Source organism: Hippoglossus stenolepis, chromosome 16 (genome assembly GCF_022539355.2).
Source record: "Hippoglossus stenolepis isolate QCI-W04-F060 chromosome 16, HSTE1.2, whole genome shotgun sequence".
Classification (NCBI taxonomy): Eukaryota; Metazoa; Chordata; class Actinopteri; order Pleuronectiformes; family Pleuronectidae; genus Hippoglossus; species Hippoglossus stenolepis.
The window spans coordinates 12,989,153-13,010,483 of NC_061498.1; the positions used below are offsets into that span (position 1 = coordinate 12,989,153).

General features: G+C 41.2%; 1 protein-coding gene across 2 annotated transcripts; it reads right to left on the reverse strand.

Moving 5' to 3' along the window:
* Positions 1–535: 535 nt before the first annotated feature.
* Positions 536–13,318, reverse strand: galr2b (galanin receptor 2b). 2 transcript variants are annotated; one of them, XR_004698527.2, is made up of 4 exons: positions 13,121–13,318; positions 9,136–9,518; positions 1,347–3,161; positions 536–891 (listed from the first exon to the last, which is right to left on the reverse strand). XR_004698527.2 is itself a non-coding variant. In XM_035179813.2 (3 exons), exons 2-3 carry the CDS (start codon positions 9,507–9,509, stop codon positions 2,399–2,401), a joined length of 1,137 nt encoding a protein of 378 aa, XP_035035704.1. In that variant the 5' UTR covers positions 9,510–9,518; positions 13,121–13,318; the 3' UTR covers positions 536–2,398. The 2 variants fall into 2 exon arrangements, 1 of the variants encoding a protein (XP_035035704.1); XM_035179813.2 differs by having other exon boundaries at positions 536–3,161.
* Positions 13,319–21,331: the final 8,013 nt, after the last annotated feature.

The following is a 21,331-nucleotide window of genomic DNA, read 5'->3' on the forward strand; positions in this document are numbered from 1 at the left end:
TTTATTTTGGAATCAATATTTGACTGTTAATTAATATTACATATCGGAAAGAATGTATATGTTCATGATAAATGTATTGTATCTGTTATCATATCTATTTATCTATTATATCTATGTATAAGTTTATTACTCAGGAAATTAATTTTGTTAATTCGTTTATATTTTATTTTGAATTTATTTAGAAGCTCATTCTATTGTGATTCTTATGTTGAGATATACTGTATTTTGCCAGTAGATTTTTTTTTTTTCTGCCAGAAAGTTCAGTTGAAGTGAAGCCGTGTTGTACTGGGCAGTAATCTCTCAGGAATCTGCTCTGTTATGCGGCACATGCATGTTAATGGCATGTCTTATTCCTGCAGCAAAAAAAACAGCAACAGCACAAGGCTACAATTTACATAAATATGCAGAAGTATGTTTACATTGAGATAGACAGATAGATATATCAGAAGTCAATGGCTTATATATATGCATGTGCCCAGTCTTCAAGTGTTACATTTATGTAAATTGGGAATTGAATAAAACCTTCACTAAAAAATTCACAGCAAAAAATATTTTATTTGGTCATTGAAGTGCATATTACATTGTGTTCCAAATAATTACTTTACGAATATCTATTTGAATGGATGTATATATTTAAATCTAAAGGCTATAACATGTGAAAACTTTACATGGTGAAACAGAACAGAGACATGTTATGTACACGGTCGATACAATACAAGGGCACAGTAAACACATTGGAGGTAAATCAGTCTGAGCAAAATGAGAAAATTGCGTCCGACACAATCGGAACAAAATGAGACGAAGAGAAGATGTTTTTATTTTCTTTTTACAGCTCTGAGGTAGGACACAAGCATATACAGCGAGAGAGAGATACCGCGGGTGTGCCGTCGTCTGGAGAGAGAGAGAGAGAGAGAGTGTAAACAATGTCTTTTCACAGCTTTTAAATACATTAAATACACACGTTTTAAAATACACAACTCTTAAATGCACCAGTGAACTCATTGATAGACATGTTCATTTAAATATATAATAATTTACTCTGAAGAGAAACATGCCATGAATGCAGTCATTGCAAAATGCAAGAAAAGCAAGGAAATCCTTCAGTTCTCAAGTTGGGTCTGAAAAAGACTCGAGTCTTCCACCAATAACTTTTAATTTATATTATTTATCAAATATATAAACTTTTCTTTTAAAATCTTTTACCAATTTCATCACTTTTGACACTTGATTCTTTACACCAGTAAACCATGTATCAATAACAAATTCAGACATTTTATATATGCTAGAATATATTTAAAATTTAACCTAATAAGATGTTTGCAAACAAGATATAAGTTAAAACATACATTATTCAAAGATACCAGTAATATCTTGACAAGGCCGAGCAGCACCTGCATGCACGATGCGAAACAGAAACACTTAAGAAACTCCTGCTCCACCTAAAGAGAACAAATATACAACTTTAGTCACAGAGAAGGTTCAAGTCATGTAGAAAAAAAAAAAATACTCAAAGAGATGTTGAAATTTCAGTTGCAGCAGATCATGAAGGTGAACATGTTCAAAGTGTGGAGGTGACTGTCCTGCACCGGATGGACCCCTCATCAGCCGAGGTGAAGCTTTGATTTCCTTCTTGCTTCTTGACTTAATGTGCATGAACAGTGACTCTAAACCTGCATCACACCCAGGGATGGATTTCCCTGCACAGTTACCAACCTCTCACTGTGTGAAGCTGAAAAACATTATAACACTATGAGATACATTTTGTGTTGCTCTGAACAAGAGCCGTTAAAGTGTCGATTCTCAGATACCCAAGAGTTTTTAAATAAATACCAAACTGCAAATCATGGTTAAGGCAAATGGTTGACGGATGAAACACTGAGAAACTTTCACTCCTAGTAAAAACACATGGACTGTAGAGAAAGCCTCCCTAAAGTTAAGCCAAATCATATAGATGGCCCCCTGGTGGCTGGCTTCAGTATAGATTGTAAACCCCGCCACGTCCATGTTAGCAGATGGGACATGTACCAAACTAAAAAGTCGAAAGTAGAAGTCAAATACATTTTCCAGAAAAATGGTTTCTGTCATTTTAAGTATCACAAGATCTAATGTTTCTGTTCTGTTTGGTTTTAATTATTTGATGCTTATGTACAGACTCGTCCATCTTTATTTCTAGTCTAGGGTAAAAGCTTTCTGTCTGATCTGTTCATGGTATTAAAGTAAAAAAATGTGTGAAACTGTGTGTTTGTGCGTGAATCCTTGGATTATCTCTTCCCCTGTTTGCCACCAAACATTAGAATATTGTAAATTTTACACATTTCTCTTCAAATATTAGTTACAATGTTTTTTGTTCTACAAAAGGCAATCTGTGCTGAGCCTGTAAGCGAAGCGGAATCACTCGTCAAGTCTGCCGCTGAAAGGGCAAATTCAGTGTCACCGTGGCCTCCCTTGGCTCCGCGATCGGCCTGTTTATCATCTCACATTCATTCTGTCGTATGTTCTCCTCGTTCATCTGCGACACCTCCGTGGAGCCCGCCTCGAACCCGGGTACGGTGTTGGCCACGTGCACCACGTGGACCTTATTCCTCCCGTTTTTGCTGAGGATGCAGCTGAACACTTTCTTGAAGCCCTTGCGAAAGTGCTTGGACACCAGAGCGTACACGATGGGGTTGACGCAGGAGTTGGCGTAGGCCATGCAGTGAGAGAGGAGCCTGAAGGCGTACGTGGTCTGATTGAAGGGGAAGTCCCCGTAGAGGTAGCACAGGATCACCACGTGGTACGGCAGCCAGCATATGCAGAAGAGCACGGTGACGATGATGATCATTTTGGTGACTTTGCGTTTGGCCCTCTTGGACTCCGACATGCCGTCCAGAGGGTCGACGGCCGTCCACAGGTACTTGATGGTCCGGGTGTACGAGAGGCTCACGATGAGCACGGGGATGACGTAGCCGACCAGGAAGGTGCACGTGTCCAGCACCTTACGGTTCTGCTCCTCCCAGCCCGGGATGCACACGGTACTGTTGGCGAAGTCAATCAGGTCGTAGTAGCTGAGGTACGGACCCGCAAAGACCAGCGAGAGACCCCAAATGATCACCATGGCAACCACCGCGTTACAAGGGGTTCGTAGTTCTCTGGAGCGGAGTGGGTAGCGAATGGCCAGATACCTATAATGGGAAAAAAATCAAACAAAGGTGAGATCCACCACATTAGTTCTGGTAAATAGCTGATATGCTGAGCCAGTGCTGTGCTGTTTGCTAACTTTAGGCTAAGAGGGTGTAATTATTCTAATTCCAAGATTAAAGCTTTAAATTAAAGTCTAAATAAATATTTGACATGTGATTTTGAATAAAATACAGCATATAACAATTTAGCCCATTAGCTAGTGATAGTGCAGAATTCCGCTTCAATTAAGGTTTCCATCAACTGCAATTCCTGACTTTGTGGCATCAGCTGTGAAACTTTATATAAAGTGGGAAATAAAAAGACATTGTGTTTTAGGGAGGACATATTTGTTTGATGTCTTTTTTGATGTTTTATTTTTTGGCTTCAGTTTTCATATTGACTTTTCTGTGAATTTACAAGACAAGCCAGTGCAGTCTCAATCTCCTGAGGACATCTTTTGGAGTCCAGGGGGCGCTCCTGAGGACCTCTGCTGGGGCAGCAGCATCTCGACAGCGAACAGGAAGAGATTTACAGACCAGCTCGGTCTTATGATGATGATATCGACCCAGCGGAGGAGGTGGGAGGGAGGAGAGTGAGAGCTAAGCTATCACCTCTGATGGGAAACCAGTCCCGCTCCCTGCTGGACACCATCGCAGACTGATTGACCTGAAGATTGTGAAGAAGAGGTTTCTCAGGTCGCTCCTTCCTGCTGCTGCCAGACTTTACAACCAGTTCCTCTCCCAGTCGACCCCAAGCACCACAATACTGATAAACAACTGCACTGATATCTCATTTAAACTGTCCAATTCTTCCACTGATATATTATTGTCTGTGCAATCGCAATATCTCTCCAAGTGCCCTCCTTTGTCCCGTTTATATTGTGATAATTATTTTTATGTTTCCCTATGTTTATATTGTACCATGCAGTACAACGGCCATATTGAAGAAAAAAATTTAGATTTTGAGAATAATGTCGTACACAAGTCACTGGGAGTCGACTACTACCAGACGTTTCCGCCACAAAAAAAGGCAATTTTCACAATCTTTTCAGAGTCCTGATACTTATGGTGATGAGGTGCTGAAACTTACTAATGTACTAAAAATATAATTTAAAGAGATGCTCCACATTCCTTGTTTTAATACAGACGACAGACTGATCTTCTGATAGTTTCCCTCCAACGTGACATGGAGCCCAAATTATGACTTTAGCGTCATCATATTAGGAGTTTATTCCCTTAATAATACAGCTTTGTTCTTGTAATATTACAACTTCTTCTCTTAATATTTCAACATTATTTTGTAAAATAACAAAAAAGTTCACGATATAATGAGTTTTTTCTTCTTCTTTGCACTTCAAATTACAACTATATTTTTTCTCATAATATTAAAACTTTTTTTCTCTAAATATTACAACTGTCTTCTAATATTCCGACTTCTTTCCCTTCAAATCTCTCCCTTTAAGTGACCCTAATATACTTAAATACACTTTTAAACTTATGATACCGTCCCTATCCCCATAGATTGTCCTATTGGCTACATGCTAACAGAATTCTTGCCTGTTAATTGACTAAACTAAACTAACTAAAACAATTTTCATGGTGTCTGTCTATTTAATTTGAGATTCATTCAAAACTAAATAATAAAACTTAGTCTAAATGTTGAAAGCGAAAAACCCAGTTTAAATCATCCCTACAAATCCAGCACACATTTCCTATTGTGGTTTAAAGATGAAAACCGGGTCGTTTTCTTGATTTAAAGGTTCACCTTGCATATTGGATACATCACACATAGTGAGCATTTAATGAACATAAAATAAATCGATTTTGGCTTCATCAGCAGTTTGACTGTATGAAAGGAAACGGCACTAAAGGATGCTACCTCCTCCACACTTATTGTAACAAGCAGCGCATGCAGCTCACACCGGAGCCTGTGTTGAATCATAATCATTCATGCTGGAGCAGTTGGTGGGCTTTATTGAATGAAAACCACCTTTGGGAAATATGTCAAACAGACTGCAAAATACACAGAGGGGGGCTTTTTTCAGGCATTTCAATAGGATCGGCCCTTGCATGCAATGCTTGGTAAAACCGTGACAATAGCATCGAACATGACTGTGCCGCCGTGCGCTTTGCTTTTGATGTCGCAAAGCAGGTGTGGGATAAAGGTGCAAATCCCAGCACACACAGCATGCTCTCATGAGACCTGATGTTTTTTCATGGCCCCATTCTGTCTGCTTTTCACATCTACACCTGCTGATTTGTTCAGCTTTCCACATTCACAGCTTTCAACACTGATGCTTTACCCGCCAATGCGCTCACATGGTCAGGGGGTATTTGTTCCGAGTTCCATTAAACCTCTGAACTCGGAAATTACCGACCCCCGTGTCGGATGTTGCAACTGGAATGCCCCCTCAAGTCGGATTTTTCACTCCGAAGGTCGGACGTACCTCACCACCCCCAACTTCAAAATCAAAGATGGCCGCTCCGTGTATCAACAGTAGCGAAAGCTGTAGTTTACTGTTTATTGGCACTTCTGTCATTAAATTTGTCGTACACATAGCACTGTCCAATTACCATCTGTGGACTTGTTACTATGGTGATAGTATGTGTGAAATGCTGCGTAATGCGCTATTATGAACTGGTTTTGCCAACAATGGCCAGCTGGCTAACGTAAACATATCAGCAAATCATATCAACTCAGGTTGTGACATAATCCTGAGGGCTGAGCTCCGAAGGTGAAATGGAACGCGGCATTAAGCTGCTGCAAATCCATGTCCTCCCTGCATATCACCACTTCAGCTGGAAAATCTCCACAAGCAGAGCAAATGTTCTCTCCGATCAGTGACAGCTCAGTGAAATGGGACCAGAGACTTTGCGTTTGAGATAAAAGGCAAAGGGAGAAAAAGAAGAGACGAAGCAGATACTTTGAACCCACTCGTCACACGTGGCAGCTCAGCGGGCTTCGGGGAACTGCAAGCACTCAGACATTGCTCCGTACGCTTGACTGGACTTTGCAGATTTACACGAAAAACATGAGTTAATGGACAATCTGTTTCATTTTCTTTTTTTTTTTTATCATCCAGCTTTTTAATTATGTTTCGCTGAATCGGAAACCAATTAGTCTGTAGAAAAGCAGACTGGGACATGTGTTGAATGAAAGGAGATATTTTTCTTAGTAGTTTTCCCCAAACGTCTCTATATATATTGTAACTGCAGTCTCAACACAAAACCCACTTTCTTTGTTTTTAGGCATTGATTAATTCTGCATAGTTTCTGTCTTGTGTGTTTTTGTGCTGCTACACATTAGTTACATGCACTCACTGGTTCTATATGGAGTCATTTTCAAAGTGGAGAGCTCTGTAACATAAAATCACTGCTTCAGGGTAGCACACGCAACATATTATTTGTGTGGGTGTGTGGGTGTGTGGGTGTGTGCATGTGTGTGTGTGTCTGTTAGGGGTTGATTAAGGTTAGGGTTAGGGAGAGGGTCATTTTTCAGAAAAGAGAGAAAGTCGATGTAGTAGTGTGTCCCTAGGGTGACCTGTGACTTTGTGACTGTGTGTGTGTGTGTGTGTGTGTGTGTGTGTGTGTGTGTGTGTGTGTGTGTGTGTGTGTGTGTGTGTGTGTGCGCGCACGCTCTTGTACAGCTATCTTTGTGAGGACCAGTTTGAATCCACAACCTACCGAGTGAGGACATTTTGGTCGGTCCTCACTTTGTGACCCCACCTTTAATGCACAGTTTGGGGTTTAAGACTTGGTTTAAGGGTTAGGGTTAGAATTAGGTTGAGGTTAGGTTAAGGGTCATGGTTAGGGTTAGAGTTAGGCATTTAGTTTGGATGCTTAGGGTTAGGGTAAGGGGCTAGGGAATGCATTATGCCAATGAGTGTCCTCACTAAGACAGCTGTACAAACCTGTGTGTGTGTTTCAGTTTGCTATAGGGGTAGACTAAGTTTAAGATTAGGGTTAGAGAGAGGTTAAGTCTCCAGGAAATGAATGTAAGTCAACGTAAAGTCCCCACAGTGACCTGTGTCCTGTGACAGTGTGTGTGTGTGGGTATGTGTGTGTGTGTGTATGGGAACTTGTCTTCCTTATGGGGACAAAAAGCATATGATAAATCATAAACCTTTAGGTATTTTAATGTGAGGACATGTTTGAAGGTTTAGTTTGAGCAAGTAGTAACTATGGTGTAAGCCTCCAGGAAATCAATGAAACGCCCCTCTGCGCCCTTGTTAAAATATATATTGAAGTCTTCAGTGTAAACACAGCCAGAGTGAGCAGAGGGCGTCTGCTGCAGAGGGCAGCTGCACAGCGACTCTGTCCATATTGACCGAGCTGATAATGTTGCCCAACAAATATAATGACGGCTTAGGGCTCACAGGATATCATTCAGCAGAGGAATAATGCATGATTCTCTCATAAGATATTCAATAACGGATTCAGCATCTCCGTGAGGTCTTTTAATAATTCTATTAAAAGTGCCTCCCTGAGCTACTACTGTCCTTGATGTTCCCAGAGTTTTTCGTTTAATCTTCGGATGAGAAGAATACAACTCTGATAAATTACACTATCAAAGAAATCAAAGTGAACAAAGTGGGGACGAACAAAACTTTCCTCATCAAACCTCACTTAAAACCACTGGATTGTGCAGAAATGCGTCGCTGTTTGCATTGAATGACCGAGCTGAGAACAGGTCAATAAAAGTGGATTCTTATTCCTGTGAGAATATTTGCTGCTCTGCTTTCAGGTCCAACGTTCGGCTCTTGGAGGCACGTTGTAGAATAGAATGGAAAAGCTTTTATTGAGATTGTATAAGAAAGCAGTACAATGAGAGGGTCCCACTAAGTGACTTGATCAATTGCTAATTGTGAGCAACACAAATTATTAAAGTGTATTGAGTGTTTACGCACACCTTTCAGAACTCCTCTCTCAGATCTGTATTTGTGTCTTTTAGTGATAATCACCCCTCAGCATCTTAATTCATTTCTGAATAAACCTGGACGACAGATGCATTAAGATTTTTTTAAGATGTCAGAGATGAGACAATATTTTGTGCAAAGTAAGTCCATGTATCAGAGGTTGAAATAAATACAAATAAAAACATTGTGAGTGTGAAGAGGAGACAAAGACGAAAGCAGTAGAGCTGATGACTACAGCTTTTATTCTGAAGGAATTAATTAAAGCGCATTTAGTGATCCATTCCCATGAATATTAATTCAGGGTTAAGAATGAATTAATTTAAGGGAAGGAATTCATATATTGATTGATCAAAACAGACAATCATGCAATGATTTCATCATCTCCGTGAGTGACTTTGAGACCAGATGTTTCCTCCTCACATTGATCCCTATGTGCATGGTAACAAATGCAAAGAGATAATTCAATAATCCAAATAATATTTATTATTATTACTAATCGTAATCAAAGTCTCTTATTGAGCAAAAACACACAGAGGTTCCACCTTCTCAAATGTGAATGATTCCTGGAGATATTATGTCCCTGGGTATCCATCCATCCATCCATCCATCCATTCATCCATTCATCCATTCATCCATTCATCCATTCATCCATCCATCCATCCATCCATCCATCCATCCATTCATCCATCCCTGAAATAACAGAAATAATTATAATGTGTCATAATTGGCTGCAGCCCTGGTTGTATTAACCTTGCACCAGGGAGCAGAGGGCCTTATGGGAAATTTGGCCCTAATGAAAAAAAGCAGCACGATCAATAAAGGCCATTATCTCCACTGCTCTCTCATTTACATGTTGGACTTGAGTATGCATGGTAATTGGTGTGCATTGTCTGTTTAAAACAAACATAATCAACACTGCCTATTATGTCCATTGCTCATGTATGCATGATCATTTGCTCAAGGCAAATTTTTAATATGTATATAAGATTGGTCAAAATGCCTTCTAGGGGGAGTTGACAAATTACCACATTTTTCGCTGTGGTTGTTATTGGGTCACAAACCTGTCAACGGAGACGGCGGCGAGCGTGAAGCTGCTGGCGTACATGGTGAGGTTGATGAAGAAGTGCACCACCTTGCACATGAAGGAGCCGAACACCCACCCCTCCAGGGAGTAGATGGTGGCTTGGAAAGGGACGCAGAAGATGATGAAGAAGAAGTCGGCCACGCTCAGGTTGAGTATGAAGAGGTTGGTCGTGTTGTATCCGACCTGACCGCTCCGCAGCAGCACGGCCAGCACCAGGCTGTTGCCGACGGTGCCCAGCAGGAAGATGAGGGAGAAGACCACCGACACGATCACGCTGGTGGGGTTCAGCTGGTAGGTCTCGGACGCGTTCGCCTGCCCCCCCGGCCTGCTGAAATCCTCAAAATCAGACATTTTGCAAGTCTGAAACGGGAGAAGAGAGAGGGCACGCGTGTCAAGGAGAATTTACATCACTATCCTGGAGCTTTAAGATGTTGTCAGGGTGGAAACCTAAAATCAGGGTGCATGGTTTGTATCGACAGGACGACGAGGGAAGGGACGTTTATTGACAAACTTTTCAAATTAGGCAAAAAAGTTGACAATGGTTCACGTGCCACAAGATTTCTAATTCCCAGTTGAGTCATATCACACATAGTAAGTAGAATGTCCCTCAGTACAGTGCATACCTCTGCCCAACAGTCCCCTTATGAAACCACAATTAAATTCAAAAGATCCAGATTTTTATTTGGATCTGCACCAAATTGCCCAAACTCATAAATATCAGTCCCATACATATGTCTAAATATGTTTTCATCTAGATCCATGAATCATTCTCTGAGAAATCAAGGAGTAGTCAAGTAAAATGCTTCATCTCACGATGTAAAAGAAAGTAAAAAAAAATCCTAAATCCACACCCTGATCTAGATCTGCACCAGAATTTCATGGAAACACACAAACATAACCTCCTTGGCCGTGGTGTTAAGACAAGAATGAGAAGCTGTGGTTAATTTGCTGGTGAATATCTTTCATGTTTAAAAACAAGTAAAGTTGCATTGCGGGAGATCCATGTGTCAAATTGAATTTATACAATGGGAATGTTGCTGCTATATTCATATTTGGCTGAAAGGGAAAGAGAGTCACATTTGAAGTGAAGATTTAAAGCACTACAGCCATTTGTTGGCTCTAAATATAAACCCTGATCATTTTCGTGTAAGTGGGCCGAGCCCACTTACAGCCCCTTCCAGCAGCTACTCGACCTGAAACCCAAGAAATTGTGTTTTGCCCCGAGAGCCATCTAAGAGCCGTCATCTTTTCACAATCCCCGAGCAGAAGGCCATCTCTGCCGTCGGACCTCTGCTTTCACTCAAGGACATTAGATGAGTGCCTATACGGTGAGCTTGATCCGACCGATTACCATGTTTGTATTACAGCTTCTGACACATCCCAGTTTTACTGACTAATGTTTCCAATGACGTCAGTGTGTGGCTCAGAGGCTTTTTCGGGGATCTGTCGAACCGTCATTTCGCTGAATGGTGAGTGGTGCAAAATTGGGGCTTGAAAGTAAAGAGCTGCTCTTGATGGCGATGGCGATAGATAACACACACACACACACATACAGTAGATATACACACACACACACACACACACACACACAAGGCAATGTGTCCAAACACTTGATTAAATCCCATCTAATCCATTAGAGTTCAATCCTGGATCAATCTGTGGCAAAGTGGTCCAATCATGTGTCTGTGGTTCTTTTCCTTGTCGTGACTTGATGGTATTGTCAGGGCGTTGGTTGGTTTCCAGGAAATTTAGCCATGTCATCATTTAGGAAACCATTTAGTAAGATAACAAAGTAGAACGGTAAAACACACACCTTCCCCAAGGCCCAACAGTCTCTAATTCAATTCATCTGCAACACATTTCACACACTCGCCAGTTCCCTAAATGTGCCTCGAGATCCATGAATTATTCCCTTAGAAATAAAAAACAATGTTAAGGAAAGGGATAAAGAAATTCTGCTGACTTGTGGAAATCCGTTTGCGCAATCTTGCTTACAAACCAACAAACCAACCAACAAAAACAAAATGGACAAGGGTGGAAACATAACCTCTTTGGGCGGAATGAAAACGTTCTGAATCAGATTTGGAAATTAAGAATAAAAAAATCAACACCAAGCTTGAGGTCCTGAGTTTTGTCGAGAGCAGGCTCCTCCACAGTGATGTCGAACTTACGGGGGAAATTGCCCTCCAGACGCTTTGGTGTAGAGGAGATAATGAGCAGCTGCAGTGTATTTGGTGAGAAAAAGTGTGTTTTAATCAGCTCTTCACGCCTATTTCCGAAGAAAAACAGTAAAGAAATGTTTCTGCTCTCTATAGACTTCAAAGCGGCACTTTTATCCGTCAGCAACTGACTTCTCCATATGGTGTCACCTTAAAGAAGCGGACTGCTTTTAGAAACGACACGTTGTTGTCTGCTTTTAGTGTCGAAACTAAATCTATGAAGGCATTTTCACCCGTCCCTGTAAGAGTTATTGTTTCGATCTCCAACAGAGATGTTGTGTTGTGGTTGCAATTTCCAGTCATGAAGTGGTTGGACAAAAGAAACCATTCAACTTTCTGATAATGCCGAGCATCACTACGTCAACCACAATTTTCTGAAAGGAAAAAAAAGCTACAAATCTGAAAGAATCAAGGTTTTAATGCTTATTATTCCACCTAAATGAACAATATTTTGTATTTTACATAAAAGCCACGCTGTATGATTACTCAATGCCTCCTTTCAATGACAGTACAAACATGATTGCTTGTAAAATTCATGAATTTGAAGCAGCGAGAAGCTCAGGCTGCAACAAAGCCGCTTGTAAATGAATGGATGAGATTTTTACTTTGACATCTGTCCCCACAGAAATGAAGAATAAATCAATCACAGAGATGCTTGTCCTTAAAAGAAAAAAGAGAATCACAGGGTGTGCAGATGCTTTAGAGGATAAATACTGATTTATTGTTACATCATTCCCCAGATCTCAGCAATGATCCATCTCCAAATGAATTATTTAAACATTATTAAACTTTCAACGTCCTCCGAGTATTCACTCTGCTGCCAGCCTCTGCATAATCAGAATCTTGACTGAGGGCAAAAATGCAAAGGGCGACAGAGAATGAAAGACGCTCTAAAGTGAGGATCAGAGAAGAGGGACTATCGGAGGCAGAGTTAAAGCTGGTTGCTGCTGCAGAGGAATTTCCCTTGCTGCTTTGTTCCCATGCCTGATTTCAGCAGCAGCGTCTGATTGTCCTCCTCAATGCCGACCGGGGATAAATATCAGGACTGAGCAATCTCTGACTGCAGTGGGATATGGAGGCTGGGAGATTCCAGCCTGTGCAGAACATGTGTCGGGGGTCTCGGCGGGGATCAGAGTAAACAGGGAACGACATGGAGGAGCTTTATTAGCTGGTCACGAAGTGTGGGATCTGACAGGTTGAGGGATTTTCTTCAGACTTTGGCTGGAGTAGCCGGTTTGGATGTGAGCGGATAATTGGAATTTTTTTTTTTTTTTTGGGGGGAAACAGAAGAAATGAGAGGAAACAACAGTGCCAGAGATGAAGAGGAGGAGGAGGATGAGGGGGAGGAGGAGGATGAGGGCGGGACATCTGTGAGAAAACGTCTTCATTTTTGACAGGAGAGGCTTCGGCATTAAAACTGATGAGCGGCAGCCACAGATAAAAGGCGACACACTGCATCACCACATTCATACATCAGAATCCATAAGCAACACAGCTACAGTAAAATACAGGATAACTTATTTTGGAGATTTCCCTGGATGCATATGAAAAACTTTCCACATCAGACAAACAGCAATGATATGTCTGTATCCTGTAAATGATAAAAAAGAACAAAGGAAAAAAGCAACAATGTGCAGCACAAATCTGAATTGCAAATGTTCCAGATGGCCTCAGATGTTCTCTATCCTGCAGGAGCAGCTGGATGAGGATCAGCATGCAGATCAGGCACGGTGAGAAACCTACCGGGCCGGTGACGATGAGTGGACGGCATCCACAACGCTCTGCTCGGATCAGGAACGACACTCCCAGTGTGTTAAGACGCACATACTCCCACACTGAAGCCTCAGAGAACACTGTACGCTGTCTGCCTCCGTTGCTGGTATCTGACTCTCGCTCATCCTCCTCCACCCCTCTCCCTCCTATTGAGGACTCCTCCTCCTCCTCCTCCTCCTGCAAATTCACTTTAATTCTCACACTTCACTGCAGGAAAAAAAAAAAGGCTTGCACAGTGCAGGTATGGAGGGAAGCTGCCGCAATCTATTCACAGTCAGCTGCCTAATCAGGGGGTTCACTGACAAATAACCTTTGAGCAGCATAGATTTTTTACGAAGAGAATGCACACGCACTCAAATCAGATGGTCCACACAAGAGGCTGTGCATGCATGAATCTTTAATATGGCCTGTTGAGTAACCAGTGAAGCCATCGCCTGCAAACTCAATTTGGCAAATTCAATTCAGGATGCCCTGCCGGCACAGGGAAAAAAACAATATTGTAATATTGCCTGTGTGCATATTGTTAGAGCGTTAATTAGAAGGCAATGTTAGTGTCAGGTTTTATAAATGTAAAGGAGGCAGGTGACATCACCGTGGATCCCAGCTCAGTCACAGGAAATCAAACCACAGATCTCCACTTTGCCACTGTTACTTTTTATTTAAAACATTACGTTCACATGTTATAGCCTCCTATAAGTTCCAGGAACAGATTATTCACAAAATTCATGTTTGCATCGACACTTTTCACATTTAGATGTAAATTGTGTCAGCATGCTGCCGGTGTGGTTGTCAAATCTTGTGTTTGAGGCTGTGTTTCTTTCTTTCTGCACATCAAACTGCACATGGACTGATCCACAGGTCTCAGTGGCCTGGGAGGGTTTGGATTCACTGACAATGACTGAGCTCATACGGCGTAATGGAAAAGTACACAGTCATCACGAAATGCACGGAGGACGGATTTGAAGCAATGTTCTTTGCTTGTTTGTGTCAGAAATTCCATTATGACAAACACAAATATATCTTGTACAAAACTATTCTATTCAAACTATTCTAGTACACATGTGGCAGATAGGCTGATCTAGTGCTCAAAACTAATACGTGGTCTAGCATCGAACAACAGATGATTCACTCACTCAACAGAAAACCTTTCTTTTGTTCCAATTTTTTCTCTTGCTTCTTCTGAAAAGAGACTTAATTGTTTAATATTGACATATTTTCAGAGGTCCGCTCTCTTGTGTTATTATCGTCTGCTTTTTATAGAAACCGTAGAATCACAACAGCGTCACGACACAGCTGAATTTAAGGGTTACAGAATCGTTCAAGTCGACTTCATGTTATCAGAATCGGATTTTTAATGTGAAGCAGGTTCACACATACCTGTACAAGGAATTTGCTGTGGTGTATTTATGCAAGTTTAAATATATAAATTAGAAAAATAGAAAACAAAATGAAATATAAAAAATACTATACCAGGGGAGGGATCGTGCAATATGTTGACGATACAAAAATGTGCGTACAAACACACCGAGGCGGCGTCCTGATGACTCTTCAGATGATTCAAGATTAAACAAGCGGCAAGAATGACTCATGCTACACAACAATATGTGACAGGACCATCGTCACCGAGCGTATTCGAAGTTATGATTCATCTCGTCATGATCACAGACTGAATATAAAGATGGACGACACGACTGATCACCAAAAGTGAAGCTATCGCCCCCTGATGGCCGGCTGTAGTATAGGGTCGTAAACCCAGCCTCGCCCATGTTAATTCATGGGACATGGAGCAAACTAAAACGTCAAAGTACACGGCAAATAAGTATTTTCCCAAGATTGACATGCGGTCAACCATGTGTATTGGTGGCGGGACCTCAATACTGCGGCTCCAACCCCTGATCGCTACTTCACTGACATCACGGGGGAAGATGGCCGCCATAAATAATTGTTTTTTCAAAGATGATTTCTGTTATTTTGAGTTTTTCAGTACATGTTTAAGTCATTTTATGAACGACAGCTGAAACTGATGGGGATTTCTTGAGCGCTTGTATCGGCAGGAACTAGATTGGACCCTTGTTTCTTCCCACGATTGCTACGGGGTAGACTTTGGCTTCAAATTACGTCTTTGGCACAAGATGGCGACGTTCGTATCCAGGATATATTTTGGCCTCCTTTCTGGATAGTGGGTGGAAGTGGAGACACGTCATCAATATTCAAAAACAGTCTGTGGTTTAATTCGTTTTAAATCAGATTTGCAGTGAGATTGTAGCGTCCACACGTAGATGTGAGCTCCTCGTGTTTTCTCCTGCTCTTATTAAGCCAGTCGCTGCCTCTCCTGCCACCCACTCCTGGTTGCTCTAATGAAGGATCTATGTTTCCTTTTTATTTATTTATTTGATAGGGACAGAGCATGTTAATGAACATCTGTTTAAAAACACTCCACGTAAACATGCCAGATTCCAGCAAGAATGCTAATTTACTTCTGTGCGCATGGATCCCTAATTAGAGAGGAGAGCAATCTCATCCTGGAGAGGCTGGAACAACTCAACCACCCGCAGTTAGCTGAAGGACTGAGTTTCCTCTCTTTTTACATACTCACTGGTTCCACTGTAAACTGGGACGAGAAGAATCAAACAACTGGCGGTTGTTTGATCTCCCTGCAGCAGCTGACTTGGCTCAGGAAACCGACTCCTGATTCCAGTAACATGGAGATTCAGCCCCACGACCGCCGGCCTGACACCTTTCCGCCTCCTCCTGTTCCAAACATGTTGTCTGCTCTGCTGTCAGCTCTCATCCATCAACAAACTCTGTGACACGGGCAAAACTGCAGGGACGGAACATTGTGTCCACACTGAGCCGCCACCTGTAAAAAGAAAACATGCTTTTTCACTCATGACTTCACATCATCTTGATTTATATACTACTATATATATATAGACGTGTCACTTATGTTATTTACTTATTTTTATACAGTTAAAGTATATTTTGTATTGTGTATTTGCTAGTATTTAATTATATTCTGCTTTAGGTGCTATTTTGCGGCTTATTGCTTACGACAGCCAGATGACATGGTGCAGTTTAGTGCACATGCGTAGTTATATATTATTGACCACATGGATAATGTTTAGTTTGTGAAGTCTGCGGAGTAGTGGTTCGACACAATGTTTTTGACCGTGACACTGTGATTCAATAAACGTGCAACCTGCAATGGGCAGTGTGACGCTGGACATGTAACGGACATTTGGACTATATGTGTCACCAAGTCGGTAATGGACCGAGCCAAGGTGTGTTTAGAACCCGTTTGCTGGAACCGTGCAAATAAACCCTTTCAGGTTTTGACCTGCCTCCGGGTTGAAGTGTGTTTACATTGGGTTTTCACAACAAGACAAGTGTTTCTGTTGGCCACTTCAAACACCTTTAACTTTTTTTCATTTTGAGCCACTTATCCGAAATGCATCAACAACCTCTGACAAAAAAACAAAAAGAGCAAAGTTAGCGGGTTCATTCCGATAGAAATAAAATCCATCTCTCCACTGGCTCCTTACGTAACAGCTCCACCCTCATTTAGGAGGGACAGAGAGAACAGAGGCAGACAACTCAGTTCTGGCCAATGATGGATTTCGGCCTCGACGTGAACAGCAAATTAACATTCGGAAATACCTCTGGGTGTTGTTTCATGTGGGGGTCTCCATGGCAACCATGGAAAAAAAATAAATAACAGGATTGATTTCCTCCCTGGAACACAAGGACCGGTGTGACGGTTTACAAAAAGGTCTGGGATACAGAAATACTGTGCATTAGTGAATTATTAAAGGGCAGCTCGAGGCTGAGTGTATGAGACAACATATTACTTCTGCTAAATTAAAACCTCACGCCTACCCAGGGTCACTGTTTGCCAGCAAAAGTAAATTGCTCTATTGCTCTAAAATTGAATTCGAGCATGTGAAAACACTCATCAGGTGTCCCTCCTTTTTAGATTAAGAAAAAGAAAATGGCAAGAATGAATCCGTTTAAAAATGTGTTATTAATTGCGACTAATATGGATGAATTGTCCTCAGAGATGCTATTTTTGCAGGGACGTGTAGTGACACTGTTACAGCTGAGTGAAGTGCAGCCACTGTGCATGTGGCGCGGGCGAACAGCTCGTGTAATAAAAGTGTGAGAAAAATACTTAGGGACTGATTAACCTCAAGTTGCGACAGCTCTGAGACAAAAGAAATGGCATGTTCTCAACTCAATTACCTGGAGCAGACATTCATTATTGTGCCAAAGGCCACTCCATCCCGGGAAATGTAACACTGTGCCTATATGCATTCAGCCCTCCACATACAGTGGACTCATTATGACTGATATATGAAATGTGCTGAAGGTCAAATTTTAGAGTTTCGACTGTAAATTTAAAGGTGGAATTTGTGAATGAAAAATTCTACCAATCTCAATTAGTAACTTAACATTTTAGAATATAGGACAAGATGGTGGATGTTGGAAAGTCTTCTGCATTAATTAAATTACCAACTACCAGTAGATGTCAGCAGGTGTTAGCGGCCACCAGCGGATGTTAGGGACATAACTTTAGTTGTGCGCTTTAGCGTCATCAAGTGCTTTGGCCTTTTAATTAATGATACAGGCCGAACTTGAGGCTAAAGGTAAACCTGACTGGCTACTGGCTGCTATGTCAGTACTATTAAAGCCATGTGGCCAGCTCAGTAGATCAGACATCATTACCTCTATGACTTTTTAAACTAAACACTGTCCCATTTGAGAACACAGGACCAGAGAATATCCCTTGTACGTTCTGCTGCACTAATTAATGCCTACCTCCAGTTGATGTTAGCGGATGTTAGTGACCAACAGTGGACGATATGTATCTTCAATTAAAAAAACATGTTTATAATCCATAAGAAAGAAAATAATTAAATCAGAAGAAGAAGTACACATATAAACCAGAAAATAAACATAAGTAAAAAAATATAAATAGATGACAATCAATTTACCACATATTCTGATAACTTTACAATGAAGACAACGAGAACTCCTTCCTAAAACCTCCAGAACATCCAGTGCAGTTCCAAGGACACCATTTGTCCGAGAAGGGGAACAGGGACAGAGAGGGCCTCCTTCAATGGCCAGGACTGTTCAAATGGAGAAAGCCCAAGACTTGGAAATGCTGGTGGATGTAGGCCAGCGGTTTACAGTTCCACCACAAAGTGTCACCACCACACTAAAACCAGACCTGAACGCATGGCGTGTTGTCTACTTCGTAGAATTGACAGTCCCCTTGGCAGGATGCTGTTGATGAAGCGTATGAGAGGAAGAGGCTGTGGTATGCAGAGATGGCATCTGAGGCATCACAACATGGCCGGAAAGCAATGGTCCAACAAGTGGAGGTTGCTGCAGGAGTGCAACATCCACTGCCAGGTTGCTAAAAGAACCAGGAATCCACGGACAAGCGCTGCACCAGATTATAAAAGAAACCTCACAGACTGCAGAGCGCTGCAGCCAATGGCTCTGGATCAGGAGGAAATCTGCTGGTGGTCGCTAACAACAGCTGGTGATCCCCCATATCTGATCCCTTATATCTGCTGGTGGTCGGCAGACCTTCAAACATACAAGAGATATTCACCATCTTGCCCTGTGTTCCAAAATAAGGACCCCCGTAAGAGACCCTCCCTCACAAATAACATGATCGCCGCAGCATTGAAACAACCTATTCTGCAGAGACTGGGTTGCAATAAAGGAGAAGTGTGCTAACGCTGTGCTGATGGATCGATTGGCTCAGGCTTCAACAAGGCCCACAGATCTTTTAATTACACTCCTTTACAAAACCTAATCACAAAACCTACCTACATTCCATGCAATTCATTCTTTGTTTGGTAGTTTGAATTTAGCCCAGTAGTTCACTCCTCCGAAAATGAGATAGAAGCTAGATTTGTTGTGAGATAGTTGGAAGGAAACTTTCTGCTAAAGAAATGTAGAATTATTTCTTTGGACTATCCTAGTAAAATATTGGATCATTCTAACCTTGCAGAAACTAGAACACGTGCAATAACAACGTATAGACATCTGAAATGTGTCTGGATGCTTTTTAAAGTCATCATCAAAAAAGGTTAGAACTCACTGGTTTTTTGAGCAGTTTATTTTACAGATTTATCATATGAGATAATTAGATTTTCAATGCAACAAAATGATGTGAGGTAAAAAAAAAAGAACATTCTCTTGTTCTCATAGTCTCACATTGAGAGAGACATAGTAATTATGATGCAACACTCTGCAGGCCGAGCAGTTAGTGTGTTCAAGATACGTGGGAGTGAGTCAGCCACCTCAGCGCTCTGTCTTTACCACTGGGAGGAAGTAAACTGACTGCGTATGTATCTAAAACAATGCCAGCACAGATCTGAGTGGTTCTCATGTATAGATTTAAAACATCACCATCTAGAATTAAAATGTTGGGACTTTCTGTTGAGCACAATGGAATCTTGGAACATTATTCATTCAGAAAATGCACCACATTCAATGTGTTCTACATAAAATAAAAGTCTGAATTTACGGCGTTCAAAGTAAATTTCTATTCAAGCCAAACTGAGTGTGAATCTTTCAAGGCTGCACTTTGCTGCATCATGACTCACTCCTTCTGAAAGAATAAGGTGATGCTTTAAAAGAAAAGAGGAATTAACGACGCCGGTAAATCTGAGGATTTTAATGAGTGGTGGACGGCAAAAAGATCAAGGCAAGTACGCTGTTCAGGGCTGAGAAGAGAAATATGAAGAAGGAAGGTAAGAAGCACGCGAACCAGGTGAATCAAAGAGAGAGAAAGTAACGAATGACTAGAACCACAGATATCAGTCGGTCACACACGGATCAGGAACACACTGCACAGGTATTTGACGTCAGAGATGCTTTTACAACCCTTACAAAAACTTACATTTGAAGACATGAAAAAATGTTTTCCCCTTTAGCAATAAAGTTCAAATATTAGCACAAAAATGAAGACAAAATTTGTGATTAGGAAGAATCGTTTTAGCCATTGTAGCAGCATAGGTCCTGATTCACCAACTTTTTAATGAGGTTTTTACGAAGATTCTGACATTCACCAATGTTTTGTTCTTATGTAAGTCTCACTCAAAAGAGCCCTGGGTGACTTTCTCTCGATATAGCTTTCACTGAATGTGTAATTGCATCGTTATTTCAGTATAGTATATAGTATAGTTTTTTTGTGTTTATATATATCCACTAGTGAAAACACTAAATAAAACAGCATATTTTCTGGTTTGATTCCTTGACTTGCTAACATTTTTTTTAAATTTCTGTAATTTGTGTGTCAACATGGCGCTGCAGTCTCATGCCCTTTTATGGGCATAGGCGGGGCGTTGACCTGTGAATAACTGGCACATGCTTTCAATTAACGAAGACAATGGGATAGTTTTCTTGGGAACTTTCTTAAGAAAAAAATTGAGAAAAATACAGAAGAAGATATTGGTGAATGACGCCCTTTGGCTCTAAGAATGAAAATCTGTGGATGAAGCTCTGCTGGTTTTTCCCAGATCTCAGGTGGTGACCAGGCCTTTGCTGTAAGAGCCCGAAACTATGGAACAGCCTATGCATTGAGATCAGACAGGCAACATCCTTCTAATTTCTTCTTAAAACATCTTTTATCTTTTGACATGAACTGTGTTTTATTTTGTCTGTAACTTCATATAACTCCTTTGGTGCGACCATCAGTTTGGTTCAACAATGTTATCAACATAATCTACTTGGGTTGGATGTATTTCATTTATTAGTGTAATTTAAACTACTGTAAAAACCCTATTTAATTAAGCTGGAAAACAAATATGACATTGACAATTTCTTGATGCCATTCAATCATGAGAAGGGACTTTTTATTTTCTTTGACATTCAATCAACAGGTTTCTTTTGAGTGTGCTATTATCATTGTTATGGCAAAACAGAGGAATTCATGTATCCATCCATCGACTGAGGGCATAGTCACACATACGCTAATGGGGGGCAGATATCACAGGTCAAAGTTCGCCCGTGTTGAATTCCACGCTGAGCCACTCTGCGATTTGCCTCGCCACAGCAAGCAAATGTTTTATTCACCTCCTCACTCGCTCACACAGATTGCAGGCGAAGGGGTGTCACTGATACATTTGCATAAATGTGACCGGGCACTTATGAGCTAAAGAA

Coding starts and splice junctions, on each gene's coding strand:
- galr2b (XM_035179813.2), bottom strand. CDS start 9,509: ATGTCTGATTTTGAGGATTTCAGCAGGCCGGGGGGGCAGGCGAACGCG. Junction 3,162..9,135: donor GCCGCCGTCTCCGTTGACAG/GTTTGTGACCCA, acceptor TTCCCATTATAG/GTATCTGGCCATTCGCTACC.